This window comes from Uranotaenia lowii, chromosome 2 (genome assembly GCF_029784155.1).
Source record: "Uranotaenia lowii strain MFRU-FL chromosome 2, ASM2978415v1, whole genome shotgun sequence".
NCBI classification, from domain to species: Eukaryota; Metazoa; Arthropoda; class Insecta; order Diptera; family Culicidae; genus Uranotaenia; species Uranotaenia lowii.
In genome coordinates this window covers 384,238,942-384,261,912 of record NC_073692.1, presented here as the reverse complement: position 1 = coordinate 384,261,912, position 22,971 = coordinate 384,238,942, and the positions used below count along the sequence as shown (strand labels likewise).

Below are 22,971 nucleotides of genomic sequence, written 5' to 3'. Positions count from 1 at the left end.
ATGAACGTGTTTTCACCATACACAGCAAAAAATTTCTAAAAGTACACGCAATCTAAAACACGAATGATCTATTTTTTCTTGAGTGTATTTAAAATTAATGTAATTTTGAACTTCTTCCGATGTAATATTAGTCTTTTTTCCAAAATTGAAAAAAAATATACTCTTTTGATTTAATTTTACATTGCGTCATGCAAAAATCAATCGGTCAATGAAATTTATATTCCGAACAGTGTAATATAATTTTACACTGTTTGATTTAAAATTGAATGCATATATTTAACTTGTGCCTTTTTATATTTCAAGTTAGTTTGCGCGTCCGGCACAAAGTTAACAAAACTGAAAATTATTCGGAAACGAGTCGTTAAATGACGTAGCTACAGTCAGGAGCACTTTAAGAGTCTTTTAAAGTAGTAAGTTTATGATACGTGGAATGAAGAATGCGGTTGAAACTGATTAGTCTTCTCTCCTGTACAGTAAGGTCAGATTTTTTGGTATCCGGACAGTGATTATCCGGAGAAAATTTTGACAGAACAATTCAAGTGTGCAGGTGATGCTGACAAAAAAATAATTCGAGGATGCTGATGACGCTGATCCGAAAAACATCCCCGTGCTGGGAATCATCGGATGAACAATTCCAGCCTGACGCTTTCCGTGATGGTTTGTTTTATGTTCAGTTTTGGAAATAAATGTGTATTAAAAATGATAAATGTGGCGTATTCATTGAAAGACCAAACAAAAACCTGAATATTTAGCAAAAATATCAATATTTACGATTTTAAATTTTAAAATTTACATCCCTGTATATTTTGTGGCTTTTGTGATCCGATCTCGTACATTGATTTCGATCAAAATTTACACGCCTCAAAAATTACATTTTTGAAAAAAATACACCGTGATAGAATTTTACATCAAAATCGATGTTCCGTTTCCGTGCATCGTTTTCGATCTTAATTTACAGGATTTTATCTTGCTGTGTATATTAAAGTATTTTTATTGGTCGTGCAATTCACCCTGCTTGCTCAGTGCACTCTCCCCCCCACTCCAACACCCCCCCCCCCCCCCACTCCAACATCCCCCCCCACTCCAACACCCCCCCCCCCCCCCACTCCAACATCCCCCCTCCCCTGCAGACTGAGTCGATTTGATGTCATTTTTGAATTTCCCAAACCCTGGAGTCTGAACGGCTTCGTTTTTAGGCAATGTTTTCATGAGTAAATTTGAACTTTTAGGTTTGTATGGGAAAATTGAATATTCTGTACTGAAAAATCAGCGTTATTTTTTATTCTTCTGTGAAACCGAGCCGTATCTTATTAGGTGATCGCGAAGTATTGCATGAAAAATAGTAATACATCGATGTCAATTGAATTTATTGTTTTTTCAATGTCAATTGACATGCTTCTATTCAACGCCTAACAACTTTTTTGTCTAATAAGATACGAAGTTATGATCTTGGACTAAGTTGCTCAGCGGAAAATTTCCTTTAGAGAATTTAAAGAATGACATAAAAACCATGAGGCTCGGTTCCACAGAAGAAACAAAAATGATGTTGATTTTTCAGTACAAAATATTTAATTTTCCAATACAAACCTAAAAGTTCAAATTTACTCATATAAACGTTACTTAAAAATTCTGCAAAAAACCATGGATGAGTTCTGAACCTGGATGATAGATTTTCACATATATTTTTTTAATTAATAAAATCGATCAACATTCGGTTCCAGGGGAACGCAAGAGTTATTTACCTTATATTTAAACTTTTTTTTTGAACGTTCAATACTCACTTCCTCACGTAAATATAGTTCTCCATATCCCAGGGGTCAACGTATCGGCGACTAAAAATGGTATCCGTGGTCGGCGTCATCGGTGGTCCCATCATTGGCGGAGCTAAGGCCATCATACTGTGTTCGATCATACTGGCCCGCCGACTCAGTGCCGGAGGATGATACGGTCGCATATAGTCATCGAAAGAATCATACTCTTTGGTTGGTGCCGTGTAATAGATCGATTCCGAGGCCCGACTTCTCGGGGTCGTATAGCTATCGAATCCGGCGTATGCTGGCATTTTTTTTTGTCGTATAATTCGAAGAATTTCAAGGAACCAATAGGACAACAGTTGAATTCCTCTGTTTGACTTTGTATGCTAATTAGTTGTGCCTCCAGTTAGTTTTTTTCTGCTACCAACTGACATTGAAGATGTTTTAGGTTTTTTCTCTTCTTTTTTTGCGTTGACCTTTCCGCCCGTACGCAAACGGAATGTATTTACATATTTCCACTGTGTTTTCAAACGAATAAATCACACATCCAGTAGCACCCGGAAAGTCAAGCCAAGTGTGTCCATGAACTTCGAAAGATTCTCCTTTTGGATACCTGCAAATGAGAAAAGAAAACAAAAACTTTAGTGATCGGGTTGAACGTTAGACTCAGGAAATGGGTTGTCAAGAATCAAGAAATATAAAAATGAATTAACGTGCCCCAAAATTTAAAAATTTAAGTTAGCTTTGTATACAGACCACCTGTTGATATGTAAAGTTTCATAAACATAATTATCAAGTATCTTTTAGTCAAATTCAAAATACTGGATGTTTTATCAATATGAGAAACTCATATCGAAGAAATTTTTTTCTGATTTGATAAAATTACATTTTGAACAGCATCTGCAAAATTCGGACAAGTTTGTCGCACCAAATTTCTACTAGCATTTTGACAATGATTCTGACACAAAGAAGTCTTTATGGAAGAAAATATGTCAAAACAACAACACCAATATGGGGGATACACTCAAAGAAATTACCACTCCAATTAAAGTTAATTTTAAACCATCCGCATCTAACGAATAAAACAGCACAAATGCAAGGCACAAAAATATGAAACAACACCTCTCGGAAAGTTAAGGCGCGAAAAGTCTCAAAACTCACTGAACAACAAAGTCATTGATTGGTGAAAGATATAGGAAGCTTCGGAGGAACGAATCCCCTCGTCTACATTTCTATACACACTTTGAATCCCTCTGTGATTGCGGAACGAAGCAATTGAAAGCGGGAGATGAATGGGTGCGGTAAAGCATATTTAAAGCGTTAATTTTTAACAACGAAACAGGAAACGTAAAGCGTCTTGTCAGCTCCAACTCGAAAACCCGAATCGATTTAGAGGCGGGAGCGAAATGTACTCCAGCTGAGCTGGGAGTTTCGCGTTGTGGTTCGTGATTTGCGAACAATCGTTTCCCCAATGCCGAAATCAATCCGGAAATCAAGAGCGGAGAAAATCGAAATGCAGCAGCACCTAGTTTTTTTTTGGTGGAATTAGTACCTGGTTGAAATCGAAACACGTGAAAATGAAAAGTTACATCAGCTGCTTAAGGTGCTCGCTCGCGTGTTGGGCAATATCATCATCACTCATTCGTTGACAATCAATTAACAAATAACTTATTTATTTACGGAAATATGGAAGAAATTGATGTCCGTTCAAATGTGTGTTCCTAGAGATCACTGTAATAAAAAAAAGGATTTTTTCAGCAAGATTCAAAAATCTTGTGACTCCGATAACCCTTCAAGAATTGCAAAAACTTATTCCAAAGCTTTTAGTTATTTTGACTGCTTCAGTGCAAACATAAAAAAAGAAAAATTTAACCAGTCAAAAGTGCCTCTAAATGCATTTACCTAGCAATAAATAATACCGATTGCGGCATATAGAACTTTATCTAGTCAATTTGAATTATAATTCCTATTAATATTTTTTGATGAAAGAATCTGAAATTTAACTCATTCTTTAAAGATTTTTTGTTCATTTTTGTCGTTTTTGTCATTTTTATCATTTTTATCATTTTTATCATTTTTATCATTTTTGTCATTTTTGTCATTTTTGTCATTTTTGTCATTTCTGTCATTTTTGTCATTTTTGTCATTTTTGTCATTTTTGTCATTTTTGTCATTGTTGTCATTTTTGTCATTTTTGTCATTTTTGTCATTTTTATCATTTTTGTCATTTTTGTCATTTCTGTCATTTCTGTCATTTTTGTCATTTTTGTCATTTTTGTCATTTTTGTCATTTTTGTCATTTTTGTCATTTTTGTCATTTTTGTCATTTTTGTCATTTTGGTCATTTTGGTCATTTTGGTCATTTTTGTCATTTTTGTCATTTTGGTCATTTTGGTCATTTTGGTCATTTTTGTCATTTTTGTCATTTTTGTCATTTTTGTCATTTTTGTCATTTTTGTCATTCTTGTCATTTTTGTCATTTTTGTCATTTTTGTCATTTTTGTCATTTTTGTCATTTTTGTCATTTTTGTCATTTTTGTCATTTTTGTCATTTTTGTCATTTTTGTCATTTTTGTCATTTTTGTCATTTTTGTCATTTTTGTCATTTTTGTCATTTTTGTCATTTTTGTCATTTTTGTCATTTTTGTCATTTTTGTCATTTTTGTCATTTTTGTCATTTTTGTCATTTTTGTCATTTTTGTCATTTTTGTCATTTTTGTCATTTTTGTCATTTTTGTCATTTTTGTCATTTTTGTCATTTTTGTCATTTTTGTCATTTTTGTCATTTTTGTCATTTTTGTCATTTTTGTCATTTTTGTCATTTTTGTCATTTTTGTCATTTTTGTCATTTTTGTCATTTTTGTCATTTTTGTCATTTTTGTCATTTTTGTCATTTTTGTCATTTTTGTCATTTTTGTCATTTTTGTCATTTTTGTCATTTTTGTCATTTTTGTCATTTTTGTCATTTTTGTCATTTTTGTCATTTTTGTCATTTTTGTCATTTTTGTCATTTTTGTCATTTTTGTCATTTTTGTCATTTTTGTCATTTTTGTCATTTTTGTCATTTTTGTCATTTTTGTCATTTTTGTCATTTTTGTCATTTTTGTCATTTTTGTCATTTTTGTCATTTTTGTCATTTTTGTCATTTTTGTCATTTTTGTCATTTTTGTCATTTTTGTCATTTTTGTCATTTTTGTCATTTTTGTCATTTTTGTCATTTTTGTCATTTTTGTCATTTTTGTCATTTTTGTCATTTTTGTCATTTTTGTCATTTTTGTCATTTTTGTCATTTTTGTCATTTTTGTCATTTTTGTCATTTTTGTCATTTTTGTCATTTTTGTCATTTTTGTCATTTTTGTCATTTTTGTCATTTTTGTCATTTTTGTCATTTTTGTCATTTTTGTCATTTTTGTCATTTTTGTCATTTTTGTCATTTTTGTCATTTTTGTCATTTTTGTCTTTTTTGTCATTTTTGTCAATTTTGTCATTTTTGTCATTTTTGTCATTTTTGTCAATTTTTGTCAATTTTGTCAATTTTGTCATTTTCGTCATTTTTGTCATTTTTGTCATTTTTGTCATTTTTGTCATTTTTGTCAATTTTTGTCAATTTTTGTCTTTTTTGTCATTTTTGTAATTTTTGTCATTTTTGTCATTTTTGTCATTTTTGTCATTTTTGTCATTTTTGTCATTTTTGTCATTTTTGTCATTTTTGTCATTTTTGTCATTTTTGTCATTTTTGTCATTTTTGTCATTTTTGTCATTTTTGTCATTTTTGTCATTTTTGTCATTTTTGTCATTTTTGTCATTTTTGTCATTTTTGTCATTTTTGTCATTTTTGTCATTTTTGTCATTTTTGTCATTTTTGTCATTTTTGTCATTTTTGTCATTTTTGTCATTTTTGTCATTTTTGTCATTTTTGTCATTTTTGTCATTTTTGTCATTTTTGTCATTTTTGTCATTTTTGTCATTTTTGTCATTTTTGTCATTTTTGTCATTTTTGTCATTTTTGTCATTTTTGTCATTTTTGTCATTTTTGTCATTTTTGTCATTTTTGTCATTTTTGTCATTTTTGTCATTTTTGTCATTTTTGTCATTTTTGTCATTTTTGTCATTTTTGTCATTTTTGTCATTTTTGTCATTTTTGTCATTTTTGTCATTTTTGTCATTTTTGTCATTTTTGTCATTTTTGTCATTTTTGTCATTTTTGTCATTTTTGTCATTTTTGTCATTTTTGTCATTTTTGTCATTTTTGTCATTTTTGTCATTTTTGTCATTTTTGTCATTTTTGTCATTTTTGTCATTTTTGTCATTTTTGTCATTTTTGTCATTTTTGTCATTTTTATCATTTTTGTCATTTTTGTCATTTTTGTCAATTTTTGTCAATTTTGTCATTTTCGTCATTTTTGTCATTTTTGTCAATTTTTGTCAATTTTTGTCTTTTTGGTCATTTTTGTAATTTTTGTCATTTTTGTCATTTTTGTCATTTTTGTCATTTTTGTCATTTTTGTCATTTTTGTCATTTTTGTCATTTTTGTCATTTTTGTCATTTTTGTCATTTTTGTCATTTTTGTCATTTTTGTCATTTTTGTCATTTTTGTCATTTTTGTCATTTTTGTCATTTTTGTCATTTTTGTCATTTTTGTCATTTTTGTCATTTTTGTCATTTTTGTCATTTTTGTCATTTTTGTCATTTTTGTCATTTTTGTCATTTTTGTCATTTTTGTCATTTTTGTCATTTTTGTCATTTTTGTCATTTTTGTCATTTTTGTCATTTTTGTCATTTTTGTCATTTTTGTCATTTTTGTCATTTTTGTCATTTTTGTCATTTTTGTCATTTTTGTCATTTTTGTCATTTTTGTCATTTTTGTCATTTTTGTCATTTTTGTCATTTTTGTCATTTTTGTCATTTTTGTCATTTTTGTCATTTTTGTCATTTTTGTCATTTTTGTCATTTTTGTCATTTTTGTCATTTTTGTCATTTTTGTCATTTTTGTCATTTTTGTCATTTTTGTCATTTTTGTCATTTATCCGATCGATGTTTCAACCTCTGAAAGTTTTACCTAGTGTTTATTTTCAAATTCGATTGTGTTCAGCAAATATTTAGAAGATATATATACGAAACAAATTTTCTAAATATTTGTCGAAGGCGTTGCTAGTTGATGTTCGCTTCAGGAGTCTGTGAAAGTGAAATGATAAAACATCCTCAAATTTGCAGTTGAAAATCCAATTTAGTAAGTTTGATGTAGTGTGATGTCTTAGCCAAACGTATACACCAGAAAAAGGTGGTAATTTTAGGATGGTTCATTAAGTTTAGGTGTAATAAGATGGTGGCCTATATTGTTCTACAATATTGGAGAACATAATAATTCATGACACTTTGTCGAAGCCACCAAATATCTATCTCTTAAACGAAAAGTTTTATGGCAATTTGTTTTCATGAAGTTAGGGTGGTCCTTCAAAAACATTTTTTTTTTTTTGTTATATCTTTTCAAAGTGCCATTCTATCAAAAATATTTGTTCGGACAGATTTTAGATACTTCTTGGCATTTTTTTATGGAAAACAGATAACCAATATTTGTTTTGATTGCGAAGATTGTGTGTCGAAAAATCACTATTTGAGAACTATCTGATAACTCCAAATGGAACAAGTCGAAAATTTTATCGTTGATTGTATTTGAAAGTTTATGTCGAAGATACCAAATTTCATTGGGTGCCCTGGGTTGTTGGTGGCTCATGAGTAAGTTAAATCACATGAATATTAAATTTAGCAAAATTCAGCTTACAGAGTTGTTCACGTTCTTCATTAGCTGTCAGTTTAATTTTTTTTAAAGCTAACAATGCAATAAATTGTTTGCATTAGAATTGAAACCAGAGGCTCGTCACATCATAAATTTGTCGATTGTTATAAATATACAATACTGCTTAAGATTTTGCAGACAATCAATCGTATGTTTGTACATTTGTAAATGTAGAATTGCTATCAAAACATATCATAAATGGAAATAATATAATTTTTAAAGAAAAACCTACCGAGTTTGCGCTCATGTGGAAATTTTTTCTCCAACATACATATCTATGTATATTATCTTCATTAATCGTTTATGGTATGTAAGTGAGTGCATTGTTCAAATGCAAATGTATGTGCTCAACGAACACGTTCAAACACATAGCTAATTATGCTAGTGGGTGGATAATTCTGAATAACACATTATAGGCCGCAGCTAATTAACAAATAGTTTAATGAATTCATTTGACTCAATCGTGGCTGAGGCCAGCAGGGTTAATAGTAGCCCAACAGTAGTTTAACACTAGCAGCAGAGAAGCTTAGAAATGCAAATAAGCTTTGCAGTTAACCTTGTTATTATTTCAGGTATTGAGGAAATTATGAAAAAGAACTCCTTCGTTTCCGATTTTGATTCCGTAGAACAAACATACCTTGTATGGTTACGCTATTCTGTCGTTCATGACCGATTAGATTCGGAGCTTGCAAATTTCCTAAACCATCATTCGTCAATAACCCAACCAACTTCAGTCAGCTGCAATCGACATCGAAATGATTTGCAAATGATGGGTTTCGTTCGGCGCATGTACGTAAAATGTATGTACGCCTAAATATAGAGCAAAGGGCACGTTCGTCATCAGATAGCAATTATTATCAAAGCGATTGCGGAAAATGGTGCACTCTTCAATTATCTCGAATCATGTACTTCGTACAATTATGGGATACCGGAGCATTCGAGTGAACTTTCAGATTTCAAAGGAGGGGGTGGGCACGATTTTTTTTATTGCCGGCTAAATGTGTGCTGAAGCCATCTTTGAGAAAAAGTGAAGTAAAAAATTGCGTTCAGTTAAAGTGCACTTTTGTCTATCCCGTCTAACATTTGAGCACGTGTTCGATTGTTTCTGTTTGCCGGCAAATCAACTTCAGACATATTTGGTTCAATCTATCGGGATGTTTGATCTACATTCTCAGCAAACAATGGCGCATTTCATAATTATGAATAAATTTGTGATCAGATTGAAAGGAAAGAATGTATTTAGAATTCAGTGAGTTAAAACTTTGAATTCTGAAAACAAACATAAATTTATTTCGATAAATTTAAACCAAAAAGTTCGTACCCTTTGAAATTCACATTTCAAAACTTGGTCTTCAAACTTAAAAACAATTTCAAACTTTATTGCGAAACCGGTATCTTGATTCAAAAAGTCGGCATCGCCCAAGGGCTTTCAACCTCCGTCAACTTTCTTACACCATAAATAAGTTCCCATAAATTTTGGAACTGCACCAAAACAAGAAAAAAAGGCCCAAGCTCACTTAACTCGACCTTAACCCATTCGAGACGGAGGCCTTTTCACGATGTTCGTGCTCATAGTACTTTACTCTTAGATAACTTTTATGTCGTTTGATTTTCTTCAAAACCATTTCCCAATACATTTTGCCTAACATTTGCGGATTCCATTGGTATAAGAATATTATTTTTCCGAGCAATACTAAACACACAATGAAAGATTGTTCTGACAAAGGCACAAAAATTCCATTGCACACACGGTGTGCAATCGGTCTCGAACGGGTTAATTTCGCATGCTTCGGTTAAACTTATCATCGCTTCGTCGGCAAATACCTTACTACTTATTTATGAAACGAGATGAGACCAACAGCAACGGACGGAATAACGTTTAGATGCCTAAAGATTTACGGTTAGCGTAAACAGCCTGCATCTCGTTTAAATGATGCCGCCATCACGCAAACGCCAAAACTATAAAAACAAGTCAAAACAACAACATCAACAAACTGTAATACAAAAGAGTTGCAATCGATTTTTTTCGGTGGGCAAAAAACTCCAACGACTTAACCACGCACTGTGTAACTTAAACGCTTCGATCACGCGAAACCTCGAAACCTGGATGGAGATGATTTAACCCAAAACAAAATGAAACGAAACCTTTCTTCGAGCAGCCTCTCTCTCATCGAATGGCAACAGATTCAGAAAAAAAAACGCACCGATCAGATTCGTCGCAATTGAACTCAATTTTCCCTACTTCAAGGCGTGATCTCGAGATTATCTTTGACAGTAGTCGCCTAAATAGGCGGAGCAGAAGGAAAAAATCGTTGCGATCAAGTAGGGTAACGGACCTATTTTGGACCGGGTACATATTTTGGACCACCTTATAGCTTTTTTCCAATGTTTCTCTAATAAATCATGTTTATCATGAAAATTTTGAACAAATATAGTTAAAACTACTTCTTATGATTCCAATCATACCTAACATTCCATTGAATTAAGCTAATAAGGAGAGAAAATTGAAAATTATGTTTTGATTTTTCACAGTTGGGCCGAATCAAGCTAATTTCAGGAGGACGTGCCATAATAGGAGTCAACTTTCAAGAAGATTTCTGCAAAGCTGTGATGAATTTAACAAATACAAACATGTTCACAGCTATGATAAAATACTTGAAAACTAGTTTGTAAGCTCGAAAAACCGAAATAACTTGTTTTAATAGCAATTTGACCCATGTCGAAAATAGGTCCTACTTAATTCCTTAGGGACTTATTTTGGACCACTCAACATAGCCTGGAGATTAAATTTGATGTTAACCCTTCGTTTCATAAAGTAACAAATTTGCAACAATTAATGTATGGAAAAATGGAAAAATCGTATTTTATTTTAATTTTTTTTATTGATGTACTTATCATTTTCATCTGTTTAAAATGATTTTTAACGAAAAATAAAAAATCATGAAATGAAGGGTTAAATGTTCATGAACGAAATAAAACATCGCACGTCGATATGAAAACAATTATGTACACTATTTCAATCGCTTATTATAAATAAAATTTCGGAAAATTGGCTTTATTCTATTAAATCAACTCGCTAAAGGCCGAACCCTGCCTTTAGACGGGGTTCACTTCAATCGACATAAAACCTAGCCAATCATTGTTTTACCTTACTTTTTGTTCACTATGCTTTCAATTACGTTTATCTGACAATCCACATTAATGTCAACTATTTAATGAGCAGTTGTCAAAAGCTACAGCTAAAAGAAGCTTAAAACATGAAAAAACTGGCCATACACCAATTTTTTTTATTAAGTTAACATTTTTTTTGCTTCATGAGAAATAATTAACATTTTTTTTTCCAAAAGTTACAACTTTTCAGAGATGATTTTCGAGAAAAAAATAAACTTGGTTAGGTAGAAGAGTTGAAATATAAACCCCGTCTAAAAGAGGGTTTGGGGAAAAATCGACAACAAATCGGCGAATATGGAAGGAGTTAAATTTTGGTAACAGTTGAAATATTCCAATTAAGAAATAGTAGAACAATTTTGACAAAAATAAATCAACTTTAGCTATGAGAGAGTCTTAATGTGTATTAAAACTTTAGAAAAAAATGATGAAATGTGTAAAAATTACAAGCGAAAAAGTACTAAAAATCTAGTTTTTCAGCCCCTGTGGTTATGCAATTTACAAAAAAAACTGTTGAAAATTTTATTCCGACGATAATTTTTTCGTAGAACAAAAGTTGTTTAAAAGATAAAACTAAAATTTTGTGAATTTTTCAGCGAAAAAAAATCTGGCTTTTGGATGGTTAAAAAGACCTCATAATTCTCGCACATTTTTACCTTTTTGAATCTCTGTATTCTACAGAACTGAAGCCAAATCAAATCCACTAAGGTTTTGTAAGTCAAAATGCATCAATTGATGTCGCAGAGTTGAAGATGTCAGACTTTCTCAGCTTATCGCTAGATTGAAAAAGATTTGCGTTCAAAAAAATAATCCCGAACATAAGCCAACTGGCCAGTATTTAAAACTGCAGGAAAAAAATGTCGGCTAGATTGCAGTGTGCTGTAAAAAGTTCCATAACGTTTAAAACACACTATCAAACGGAGGAGTTTTTCCGTTTTTATTCTATTCTTATCGAAAATTAATGTTTTGAAGCATAAGAAATTGTAGAAAAAAGGTTGTAATAAGAAAAATTCAACAAGCAAGTGTACCGAAATAGAAGCTGGGGAAATGTTGAAAGAAATTAGTTCAGGAATGAATCAACGTGAACAAACAAAACTTTACTACAAAAATAAGAAAGGAAAAGATCAACTGAATTATTCGCATAATTGCGCATAAATCGATGTCGTAAATTTAGCAAACTTTAGAGAATACAAACTTATTCAGTTCAAGGGTGGTCCAAAATAGGTCCAAAAGGCGGTCCAAAATAGAAACCTGGTGGTCCAAAATACCGACCAGAGTAATGAACAAAGAATCGAGTTTTTATGCTTAAATCTTGATACATTGCACCAAACGACGATATGTTTCGATAGAAAAAGACTAGATCTTCGTTATGAACAGACAAAGCAGTTAAAAATTGTAACATGTACTTTTTCATTTCAGAAAATAGCATAGCCACTTCCCAAAGCGGTCCAAAATAGGTCCATTACCCTACATCTTGCATTATTGCATTGCATTACGGAAAGATTGATTGTTGTGAAAATAATGTGATGACAGCCTCACTCATTTAACCAAAAGGGGAGCTCCAAAAATGACAAAAATTACCAAAATTACCAAAATTACAAAAATTACAAAAATGACAAAAATGACAAAAATAACACAAATGACAAAAATTACAAAAATTACACAAATGAGAAAAATGACAAAAATGACAAAAATGACAAAAATGACAAAAATGACAAAAATGACAAAAATGACAAAAATGACAAAAATGACAAAAATGACAAAAATGACAAAAATGACAAAAATGACAAAAATGACAAAAATGACAAAAATGACAAAAATGACAATATGACAAAATCACAATATTGATCACAACATAATTTAAAGTGTGAAATCCTATACATTGATTAAGAACATCGATTCAGATTCCAAATATAAAATCACTTTTGTTTTGGAATAAGATTTCTTATTTCAAATTTCAAGCTTACAACTTAGAATAATTTATTTTAATAATGTAAAAAAAATAATAATCTACTCTCTATTGCATGAAATTTTGTTATTGAATATGAAATACTGATCCACTAAAATGATATATTTTTTTTATCTCGCATTACACAACTATTCAGGTTGAAGAAGTTATTTTCGGTCTTGCGAAAGTTATACCTCATCAATGTTTGTTTATTCCAACCAATTTTTTTTTTTGTGATTTGTTAAGGCTGAAAACTTAAGTAGAATCTTCAAATCTGTCCAGCAGATAATAGATTGTATCAGAAGTGAAATCTCGAGTCGTTAACAATGATATTGCGAATCGCAATTCCAGTTGAATGGTGAGAAGATCGTAGAACAGTCGGTTTACATCGGAATTGATAGGAAGTCTTCTATGTTTGTAAATTTTGAAATGATTTTGCTCATTTTTCCTCTGTTATTGTAACTTACATACGATCATTTAGCATTTTCCCAATCTGGTATAACCGCTCTAATGAAGCTGTTGTTTCAATTGGTCCTAAAAAGGTGAACAGCTTCATAAGAGCGGTTATACCAGATTGGGAAAATGCTAAATCTCAAGATAGGGACACTATCTAAATATATAGAAGTGATCTTCCTTGACTTAGCATATATTAAACAGGGGACAGATTACAATAGATCAACTAACTGGTCGCAGTGGTACCCAACAAGGAAAAAAAATACGATCGTTATATTTTGCATATGGAACGTAAATCAAAAAAGCGTTGGAATAAAGCTACATTTTTTTCTGGGTGTCGTTTGTCACTTATAAATAATAAAAATAATAAAATAAAGTGTTAATTTTATTTGATAGCTTGTTACAGTTTGTGGATTTTGAATAGAAAATCTGATAAGAATGTGTTACATAGGGGAGATGGGGGTTGAAAATGATCGAAAATGTTCTCAAACTACAATTAACAAAGCGAACGAAATTTGAAAATACATCACTTGGCTTTTCTTGATAAAAACATTTTTTTAAGGCTCATTTGCTGTAAGGCCTAAGGAGCCGAATGATATTTAACGTCTATTTAACGGGAATCTATTTTATTTAACGGGAATCCTTTTCCTGGTTAAAGATTCGATCCATTCTTTCATTTATCGCCAACCTTTATTGTGATCAGCTCTAGCGCTAGGCTTAAAAAATGTTTGAAGTACAAAACTAAGACTTAAGTAAGAGGTTAAATCGGCAAGTTGGACCATATTTGGTTTTAGCCAGTCGTTTTCGACAAATCCAAAAGAAAGAAAAAGAGGTTAAATTTTCTAATTAAATTGTTAAAAGTCTTAAGAAAAAAAACATTTTTAATTATAACGCATTTTTATTTTGAAATATTTACAAAATGAACATAAAATCATGATTTTGATTGTTCAGTCTTCTATAAAACGGATCAATAGCAAGTCAGTTATGTCAGAAATAATTTTGATGTTTTTTTCTAAAATTTCGAATAATTTTAGAAATTATTGTTTGTTTTAAAAATTGAACTAAAAAAAAACCATGAAGGTATCGATGTTAGAATATAAAAAAACCAAGGTGAGGCAGCACTGATTGGAAATCAAAATTAATTAGTTTTTAGCATGGTAGACAAGCCTTCCAGGCCCGTGCGAAGGACCCGTCCATGGGGGGGGGTTTCAAAATTCAAATTGAGCTAGAAACAATAACAACACCAAAGATGCGCAATTAATCCGGTAAGGCAATAAAAAAATTAAAATTATGTAATTCCATGTTTTGTTGTAAATATTTAAAAAATAAAGCATTTCAAAAACATTGAAATTGTGCTTCAAATTTGCTACTTGTAATCATTTTTGAAATTTTTCATAAACTTACTAAAAAATCATGATCGATTCAAAAAAGATTATTGAAAATAATAAAAAATACGTGAAACGTTTGTAAACTTTAAAATGCATATCAAATAGTTAAGAATTTCAAGCTCTGAGTCCTGACAAGGACAAAACGTCGAAATTGTGTTTAACTTAATAAAAGTTAATGAATATTTTATTTTCCGAAAACAAAAATTCAGAATGACAAAACAAAATAAACTTATCATTAAATATCTCAAAAAATTACAATCCTTCTCTCACAATTTATTAGACAATTTAGAAAAAAACTATACATTAAAATTCGGTGAAGTAATTTTAAAATATAAACAAAATATAAAAATCAAAAAGATAAGCTTTTAAGAAGAAATGTGTCTCAATAAAAACTTCTTGCGACTTCGAAAATTAATTCATAGAATTCAATTGTTGTTAGCTAAAGAAAACAGCACTTTATGAGTTTGATGATTTGGTAGATTTCGAATTTACCTGAAAGTTACTAAATTTCCTGAATATTTACATAGATTTTGTCAATCGCTTGTATTTTTTATAATATAGAGTTTATAAGTTTAAAAATGAATCAATGTTGATTAAAACCAATCATTGATAACTGATTAACTAACAAATCTACATGAGAGAACAAAAATGACTCTGAATTTGTTTACTTCATTTAACTAAGAAGGGAAAATATTTTGATCATGATGATGATGAATAATCTCAAAATAATAAATTTAACAGTTTTTAAAAATTTTAAAAATATCATAACAATGCAAAGGTTTCATATAATTAAACCTTTTTGTTGAAGCCTGCAAAAATATTTAATTTTTACTTAAAAAATATCTAAAATTTAATTTTTGTTGAAACTTTTTCAAAAAAATTCCGATTATTCTTAAATTATTTTAACACCTAAAAAAGCTATATAAAAAAAGCTGATAGAAAAAAATTACTGAATATTTCGATTTAATTAACTTAATGAAAATTAGCTATAAAGTTCTTTGCACTTCGGAAAGATGTGAATTTTGTGGCCTTGTGTAATTAAAAAAAAATGTGGAGTTGAGTATTAGAAGAACAAGAAACACAAAACAAAATTGAAGCTAAAGTTTGTTTCTTGAAAAATATTTATAGTACGCAGGAAATTTGTAATGACCTTTTTTTATAATCAAAGTGATTAATAATAAAACTGAAGTGAAAGTTTTTTTTGCCAATTCTAATGATTATCGTAAGTATTAAACGCCTGTCACATTTCTACCAATTTGTTGATATGTAAAATAAGTATTCGATGAATGAATTTTGTTACCTTCAAATCCTGAATTTCGTTGGTTACACTTCAAAATAAAAACCCATTCTAAATACAACCCATTTTTTGTGTCAAGATTTGAGTTTCAAAACAGATAATATATTGAATTACAAACTGAAATATACAATTATAAATTAGTATCAATTTAGAAACGTCTTAAAATGAAATGTTTTAGGTCTTGAGTGATTTGGAATTGAATTCCGCCGGAGGCAAGAAAATTTTCTAACATGTACGGTAAAATCCTTTCTTGAACTGAAAAATTTTACTATGAAAAAATCTCCATGGGGGGGGTTAAACCCCTAAAACCCCCCCCGTTCGCACGGCCTTGAAGCCTTCATTTTCCAAGCACCTGCTAAGCTTGTTCTGAGCTGAAACGCTGCCCTAATCAAATGTCCGCGTGCCGCAGGTCAATGATGAGTTCCAAACAAAACAAAATCAACGACTCAAACAGAAGGTCGACCTCAACAGCTTAGAAGAACTGCTACTATCTAGTTGCTCATCCTCGCATAACTTTGGGGTTGACTTTGATGACCAGATCGTACTTAAAAAAATAAAAAGAAGAGAAAACCAAAATTTTTGTGAGAGTTGTTATTTTTCGTTGAAGCTTTACTGCTGTTGAATGGGCTGGAATTGATTAGATGAAATCTGTTTGGATAATTTGGCTTATTTTGAACGTTGAAAGCTTTATGAAGGTGGATGATGAAGTGCCGCTTCATCTGGTGTTGTTGATTATTTGGTTAGAGATGGCAGAGTCATTTTCACAAAGACTTATTGTTTTGTTTGACAACAATTTGGATGTACTCAATGCATTTTAATCGGCTCATTTTTAGAATTGATCGATCATTAGTTTAGACCTCATAAACTAAATATTGTTCTTTAATATTTTGTGTATCCAATTTATTTTCGTCTGATAGACTCTGTGCTTGGTGAAGTTTAGTTTCCGTAGACGATTTTCAATCAAGTTCGCGTCAAGAGTCTAGTGAGAAATGTTCATACAAAAATCATATAAAAATCTCAAACCAGTAGCAATACATAATTGTCTTTAAATCAATTCAAAATATGTCCGGGTGTAAAACCTGAACCTAATAAAAATTCGGCAAATTTGTCCGAGCTGGCCACTTAATTGTTAACTACGTACCAAAGTTATAACTGCCTAGCGTTTCATGTTAACTCAGTGAAAGTAATTTATTCTCACCCTAATTAGCATCAATTTGAATCAACTTAAGTCCGAAAGATCCCCCGTCTTTATTTGTTGTGGGCCGTTATTTTGGGCATTATAAAAGCGCGAATGCGTGAGCCCAAAAACCTATGACTAGGTAGGTACCAACAAACAAACAAATAGCAACGTAACCACACGAAAGGAGAGCCATTTGATTTATACATTTTGGCGTGAAATGAAAACACGACGGCCAATTGAATCGAGCTGCTTCTCGGTGAGAAAACCGTACAATAAATAGTCGAGTCAAGCAAAAGGAGAGAAGTTTATACTCACGCAAGCAAATGTCCGTCCGGCTTCATGCTTCTGGGATCTTCTGTGGTATTTTTGGCCTCTCTTTGGCCGAGCAGCTAGTCGTCAACAAAGATGCGGCGAAGGTTTTATAACGAAAGGTGATTAATTGGCCAATGGTGGGCCAATTTACTTAAGTTTATGCAATGGCTAAGTCGAACCTAAGCAGGTATTTCCACTATTGATAGTTGAGATAGCACGGAAATACAGTTAACTGATAAATTTTTTAATGTTTTGTCCATACCGATGTATGAATAAAAAATTTTTCAACAAAAGTACGTATTTTCTTAAGGGGGGGTAGGGTCTAACACTTTCAAAAAATCGATTTTTTTTATTTTTTTATTTTCTTATTGTAAAACATTTCAAGAGTGTTGTGTCAAATTTTCAAATCAATTGAAGCAAAACTGTAGAAATTATAGGCCTTTATCTCCTCCTTTCTAATACTGCAAGAAAGCAAGAGCAGAAACTTCAAACGCGTTTTTCTCGAAAGCACATTTTTAAAGTCCGTGGACATCGTCATTTGAAAACTACTTCACCGATTCTTTTCAAATTTGGAACATATTTTCTACATATAAAATACCAGACCCCAACGTTTTTCTTTTTTGTTTTTTTTTTTACTTTGGGGAGATTTTACAGGTGAAGAATGGCGGATTTTTTTGTGAAAAATCGTAGTTTTTACTTCAAACAACCACAAAAATTCTAAGTTAAATAAAAACGTTGGGGTCCAGAAAAACATCTATTAAAAATATTTTGCTCTGATTTTTTGACTTCAGATGATTCTGTGCTGAGATACAGTGTCCACCGCAAATCCTGTTTTCTAAAAGGCATCCTCGAAAATGCTCCGTCACCGGCTTATTTTTCAATATTTTTCTACGAAAAAATTACTAAATGTTCTTTTAACAATGCTTAGTATAATGCAAAAAATTTGAATACATTTGTTTGAACGATAGCTCTAGAAAAAATCGTGAAAATGGTGTTTTTTTATACCCGTTGGACCCTACGCCCCCCCCCCCCCCCCTTAAACAAATTTTCATGAGGATTTGTTTCGTACTACCTATAGTATTAATTTTTCACCATAGGTTCTCAAGTGACGAAAATATTATAATTTTTGAGCACCCCCAAATAAACCTTTAAATCATCTTGATCTGAAATGTACGCACTGCAACATGATTTACATACAGTGAGCGAAATAAGAACAGCACCACTATGTGTTTTGCTTGTTAAAATATGAATACTTGAAAAATACGAAAATTTTCTTCCACAGTTTGTTCTGAATTGCTTAACAGATAAATCAAGCATAAGTTTACTTTTTTTGGACGTAGCAATTGGCGTTGAGGACCAAAAATGTGAAAAAAAGGGTGCGAAATAAGAATAGCACCATTTTAGTTTTCCAACAAAAACAAGATTATTTTTCAAAATTTACTGTGTAAAAGTGAATAATAATGCTTCTACGAATTATTTGAATAGATAACTGCATTTTAGAAGTTTTCAAATGAATTCCAAAGGTTTTCAAAGGTATTAAAAGGGGGTTTTAAGAGATGCTCCTCTAGCGTTAAGGAATTTGATATATGAGCCTTAAAACTTTATTAAACTGCTTGATTTCTTCATTAACATTCATAAGTATGATAAAAAATGATGAAACATAGATTTGATGCTGAGTTTGAATCCAAAAGGCAGGTTGAAATTCAAAAATACTAATGTTTTTTAATAGTCAAACACTATTTCTCTAGTTTTAAGTCATAGATGGCAGCACTATCTTGCCATTTAACCAAATTCATGCCCATTTTCGAATATCAGGGATTAATTCAGGTATGCTGGATGATTTTGGTCAAGAAATAAATACATGTACCGTGTGAATGCTTTAGAAATTCTAAGCTCACTTAATCCAAAAAAAATTAGAATTGCATCAAGGTCACTAAAAGTGAATTTTTTGGACCGATTATCAGAATAAAGTTATACTTGGCGTTGGAGCTTGATGGAGCAGACGGCTAGCAGTATTATTGGTATGATTTGCAATTGAATCGGAAGTTGAGATAAGCAGGAATTTTGGCGGTTGTGCATTTTTGTGCTGGTGATTCTTTTGCAAATCCGGAAAAGCTTTCTGCAGCGTGAACTTCCACAAAACTGTGATGGGAAAATACCTCAATATGATGAATATGGGTCTAAATAAACCTGGAAAATCAATATTGAGACTAAATTTGGTTTTAATTGCAAGAGAGTGCTGCCATCTACGACTTGAAACTGGAAAAAGTCTGGTTTACTGAACAAAATCAAAGTTTTTGATTTCCAACCTATTTTTTCTGATTCAAAATTTATCCCAAATGTTTGTTTCATCATTTCACGTCATTTTTATGAAAAAAGTAAGTAGTTTGATAATGAATTTTTGCTCAAATATCAAATTCCTTAACGCTAGAGGAGCATCTCTTAAAACCTCCTTTTAAAACCTTTAAAAACCTTTGGAATTCAGAAAAACTCCTTAAAATGCAATTATCTATTCAAATAATTCATAGAAGCATTATTATTCACTTTTACACAGTAAGTTTTGAAAAATAATCTTGTGTTTGTTGAAAAACTCAAGTGGTGCTATTCTTATTTCGCACCCTTTTTTCACATTTTCGGTCCTCAACGCCAATTGCTATGTCCAAAAAAAGTAAACTTATGCTTGATTTATCCGTTAAGCAATTCAGAACAAACTGTGGAAGAAAATTTTCGTATTTTTCAAGCATTGATATTTTAACAAGCAAAACACATAGTGGTGCTGTTCTTATTTCGCTCACTGTATCCCGAGCAGACTTTGATACCAAAATCGATAGCAAATTGAAATCAAAATAAGCTGTCAACAGCACAGTGATAGCATATTTTGTTATGGACTTTTTCTTGATAGCAAAACTAGGCATCATTAGGGTATCGAATATTTTAATTTAAAAGCAATGTGAGACCAAAATTAGGTATCGACATCAAACGATTAGCATAATTTGGTGTACAAATCAACTGACAGCAAAACTAGGCATAATTAAGATATCAGTGTTTTCAAAGTAAATAGCGAAATGGCATCAAAATAATACATAGCATATTTTGGAGATTTTCTGCATTCACAAAATCAGGTGTTATGCAAATGCGATCTAACTCAACATTCCGCAATGAAGCAGCTTCATACAAAGAGGCAGAAAAAAAGTATGGTATGGCTTCTTCGACTATTTTATAAATGTTGAACTTAAACATGGAAAATTTCTTAACAAATTTAGAATCCTTTAGCGCTAGCATAATTTGATGTTGAATGAATCTGACAGCAAAACTTGGCATCATTGAGATCCTTTATTTTTACTGATTTGAACCTTAGACTAAAATGATTTTGCATAGTAACTTGTTCGGTATACATTTTATATAAACACAGTATTAAGCACCATAAATGTATAATTCAATTCAATTTAATGTTCAGCATAATTTAATGATTCTATTAAAGTTTTCTCTAAAACCAATAATCAAAAGCCCGAAATGATATTTTACTTCCAGAAGAATTTATTATTTGCATATTAAAAAAAATTATTCTTACTTATACGATGTTGTTGCTTAGAAAAGTGTCAAAAAATTTTTTCATTGAATTTGAGTAACACTTTTAAACCTGCAAATGGCATAACATATTTTTGACAAATCTTTGTATGGTCATATAACAAAAACTTTTTCGCAGTACAATGTGTAAAAAATGTGATTGACGATAAATCGGCTGGGAGTAAAGGAATAAATTTCACAATCATGTCAAAAATCTAAGGAATTTCTGAAGTAAATTTATATTCATCATTTAAACGTTTTTTTTTAATTCAAAACGAAAGCACACAGAAATTTTTTTGACTATTACGTGTCACTGAAACTGCAACCTTTAAAATAATTAACAAAACCTGTAATTTTAAATTGTTTTTCTTAAAAGTTAACGAAGATTCATTTATTATTACAGCAAATGTCCTGTAAATAAGTTGTACACTAAAAATTAAATGTCACGTAATTTGTTTTTCATCCTGTAAAATTATGGTAAATGTCCTGCTCCTTTTTGTTACAGGACATTTGCGAAATTACACAGGAAACAATTTTTGCTGTGCAACCATTCTAGCTAACATCTAAGTGCAAAGATTCGAGTTAAACCACAATCACTGTAATACCTATTATGTTTTTTAAACAAAACAACCCTCAATTTGTCAAAAGCAATTAACTTTACGGATTGGCCTAAATCGATTTTGACTATCTTGAATCTTGATCAGTAATTTAATAGCGTTTTCGTTTATTTCCCATTGGTATGGTGCAAAGCCAAATTTCAAAAACAAACAAAATCGTCGACAGGGACATATATGTTAATGCATATGCATCGGTCCGCTTTATGATTTTGTTTGTTTACGAAAAAAAAAGTTTGTAACTGAACCAGTGGAAAATGAACGAAAACGTGTCGTTCAATAATTGACAATTTCACCTCATTTGCTTGCAAGAACTACTATTTTATTTGGTACAGTGTTTTTATCGCAGTGTAAAAATGAAAACAAAAACATAAACAATTTCGTGTCGTTTGTTGATTCCGTCGATTAAGTTAACCGGATGAAGTGGAAAGTTACCGGAGAAATGACCAGAGCAGGCCAGAGAAGTGTCCGCATTGTCTTCGTCCGATGACGGTGGCTATGTGAAAATTTAGTTGCTGCCGACCAGCTGGTAAGTTTCCACAACAGAGCCTGTTCCATGGAATTGTGCAGAATTTTTGAGTGATTTTGAGTCTCCTTCCTTTTATAATTTTTCTCATCAGATATACACGTACCCTTTTCGGACAGAGTGGCTGGAAATTTTCAATTCACGCCCTTCCTGATAGGCATCCCAGAGTCGATGGACAAGTCGCTCTGCCGCGATGAAAATGGCTGATTGAAAAACTTCACTGGAATTGGAAGTTTTCGTTATCCTCAAGCAGGTAAGTCCGATTTGTTTCGAAATAAGTTCCGGAAAGCTTATCACAAACTGAAGGTACTGGTAGCTGCGTCGCTGCCATTCATAGCCAATTTTGCGAAAAGGAGCAAGCATGTAATTCTCCGTTTCCTTCCTATTGTAGGTTAGTTAGGTAGTTACTTTGGTCAGCTATTCATTCCCAGCATTTGAACGCAGAAGGTTTCCTCAGAATCTTTTAGAATGTCGGAGCTTCAGTTGTGCACCTCGAAGACACCATGGACGTCAAAGCTGATCTGCGGGAAATGATGAAGTGATTCCCGATCGATGAACTGGAGCGCGCTTTCCGTGTCATGCTCAAGTTATACTCCCATGGTAAGTTTGTTTTTCTTTTTAATTGTAACTGTTTTTTTTTTGCTCCAAATGAGAGCCTATAGTAAAACCTGATTTCGGAAACTATAATCTACATTCTATGTAAAAAAAATTTACCACCTTCTTCTGTATTTGGTTAATTAGGGCCTCAGGATGAGAGGGGTGTAGTGCAAAATCATCAATTTTGAGTTATGTTTACTTAACAATTATTCATGTTTCAATGTGCAAAATTCAGATTTTTTATAACTATTTTGAACACTTTTTTGATGGAATTAAAACTGCTCTTATTCGAAAAATATATGAACAATCGAGCACCTTCACAACTTTGATGCGCGTTTTCTCGAAACTATCATTTAGCCACTTGCACCC

General features: G+C 31.6%; 1 protein-coding gene across 3 annotated transcripts in view; it reads right to left on the bottom strand.

The window, feature by feature from the left end:
* Window positions 1–22,971, bottom strand: part of LOC129748342 (uncharacterized) — a 119,098-nt gene that overhangs the window by 53,334 nt on the left and 42,793 nt on the right. For all 3 annotated transcript variants that reach the window (XM_055742910.1, XM_055742909.1, XM_055742911.1), the window contains one exon: window positions 1,782–2,367. In XM_055742910.1, the coding sequence (XP_055598885.1) occupies window positions 1,782–2,062 (281 nt within the window). In that variant the 5' untranslated portion in view covers window positions 2,063–2,367. The remainder of the gene's footprint in view (window positions 1–1,781; window positions 2,368–22,971) is intronic.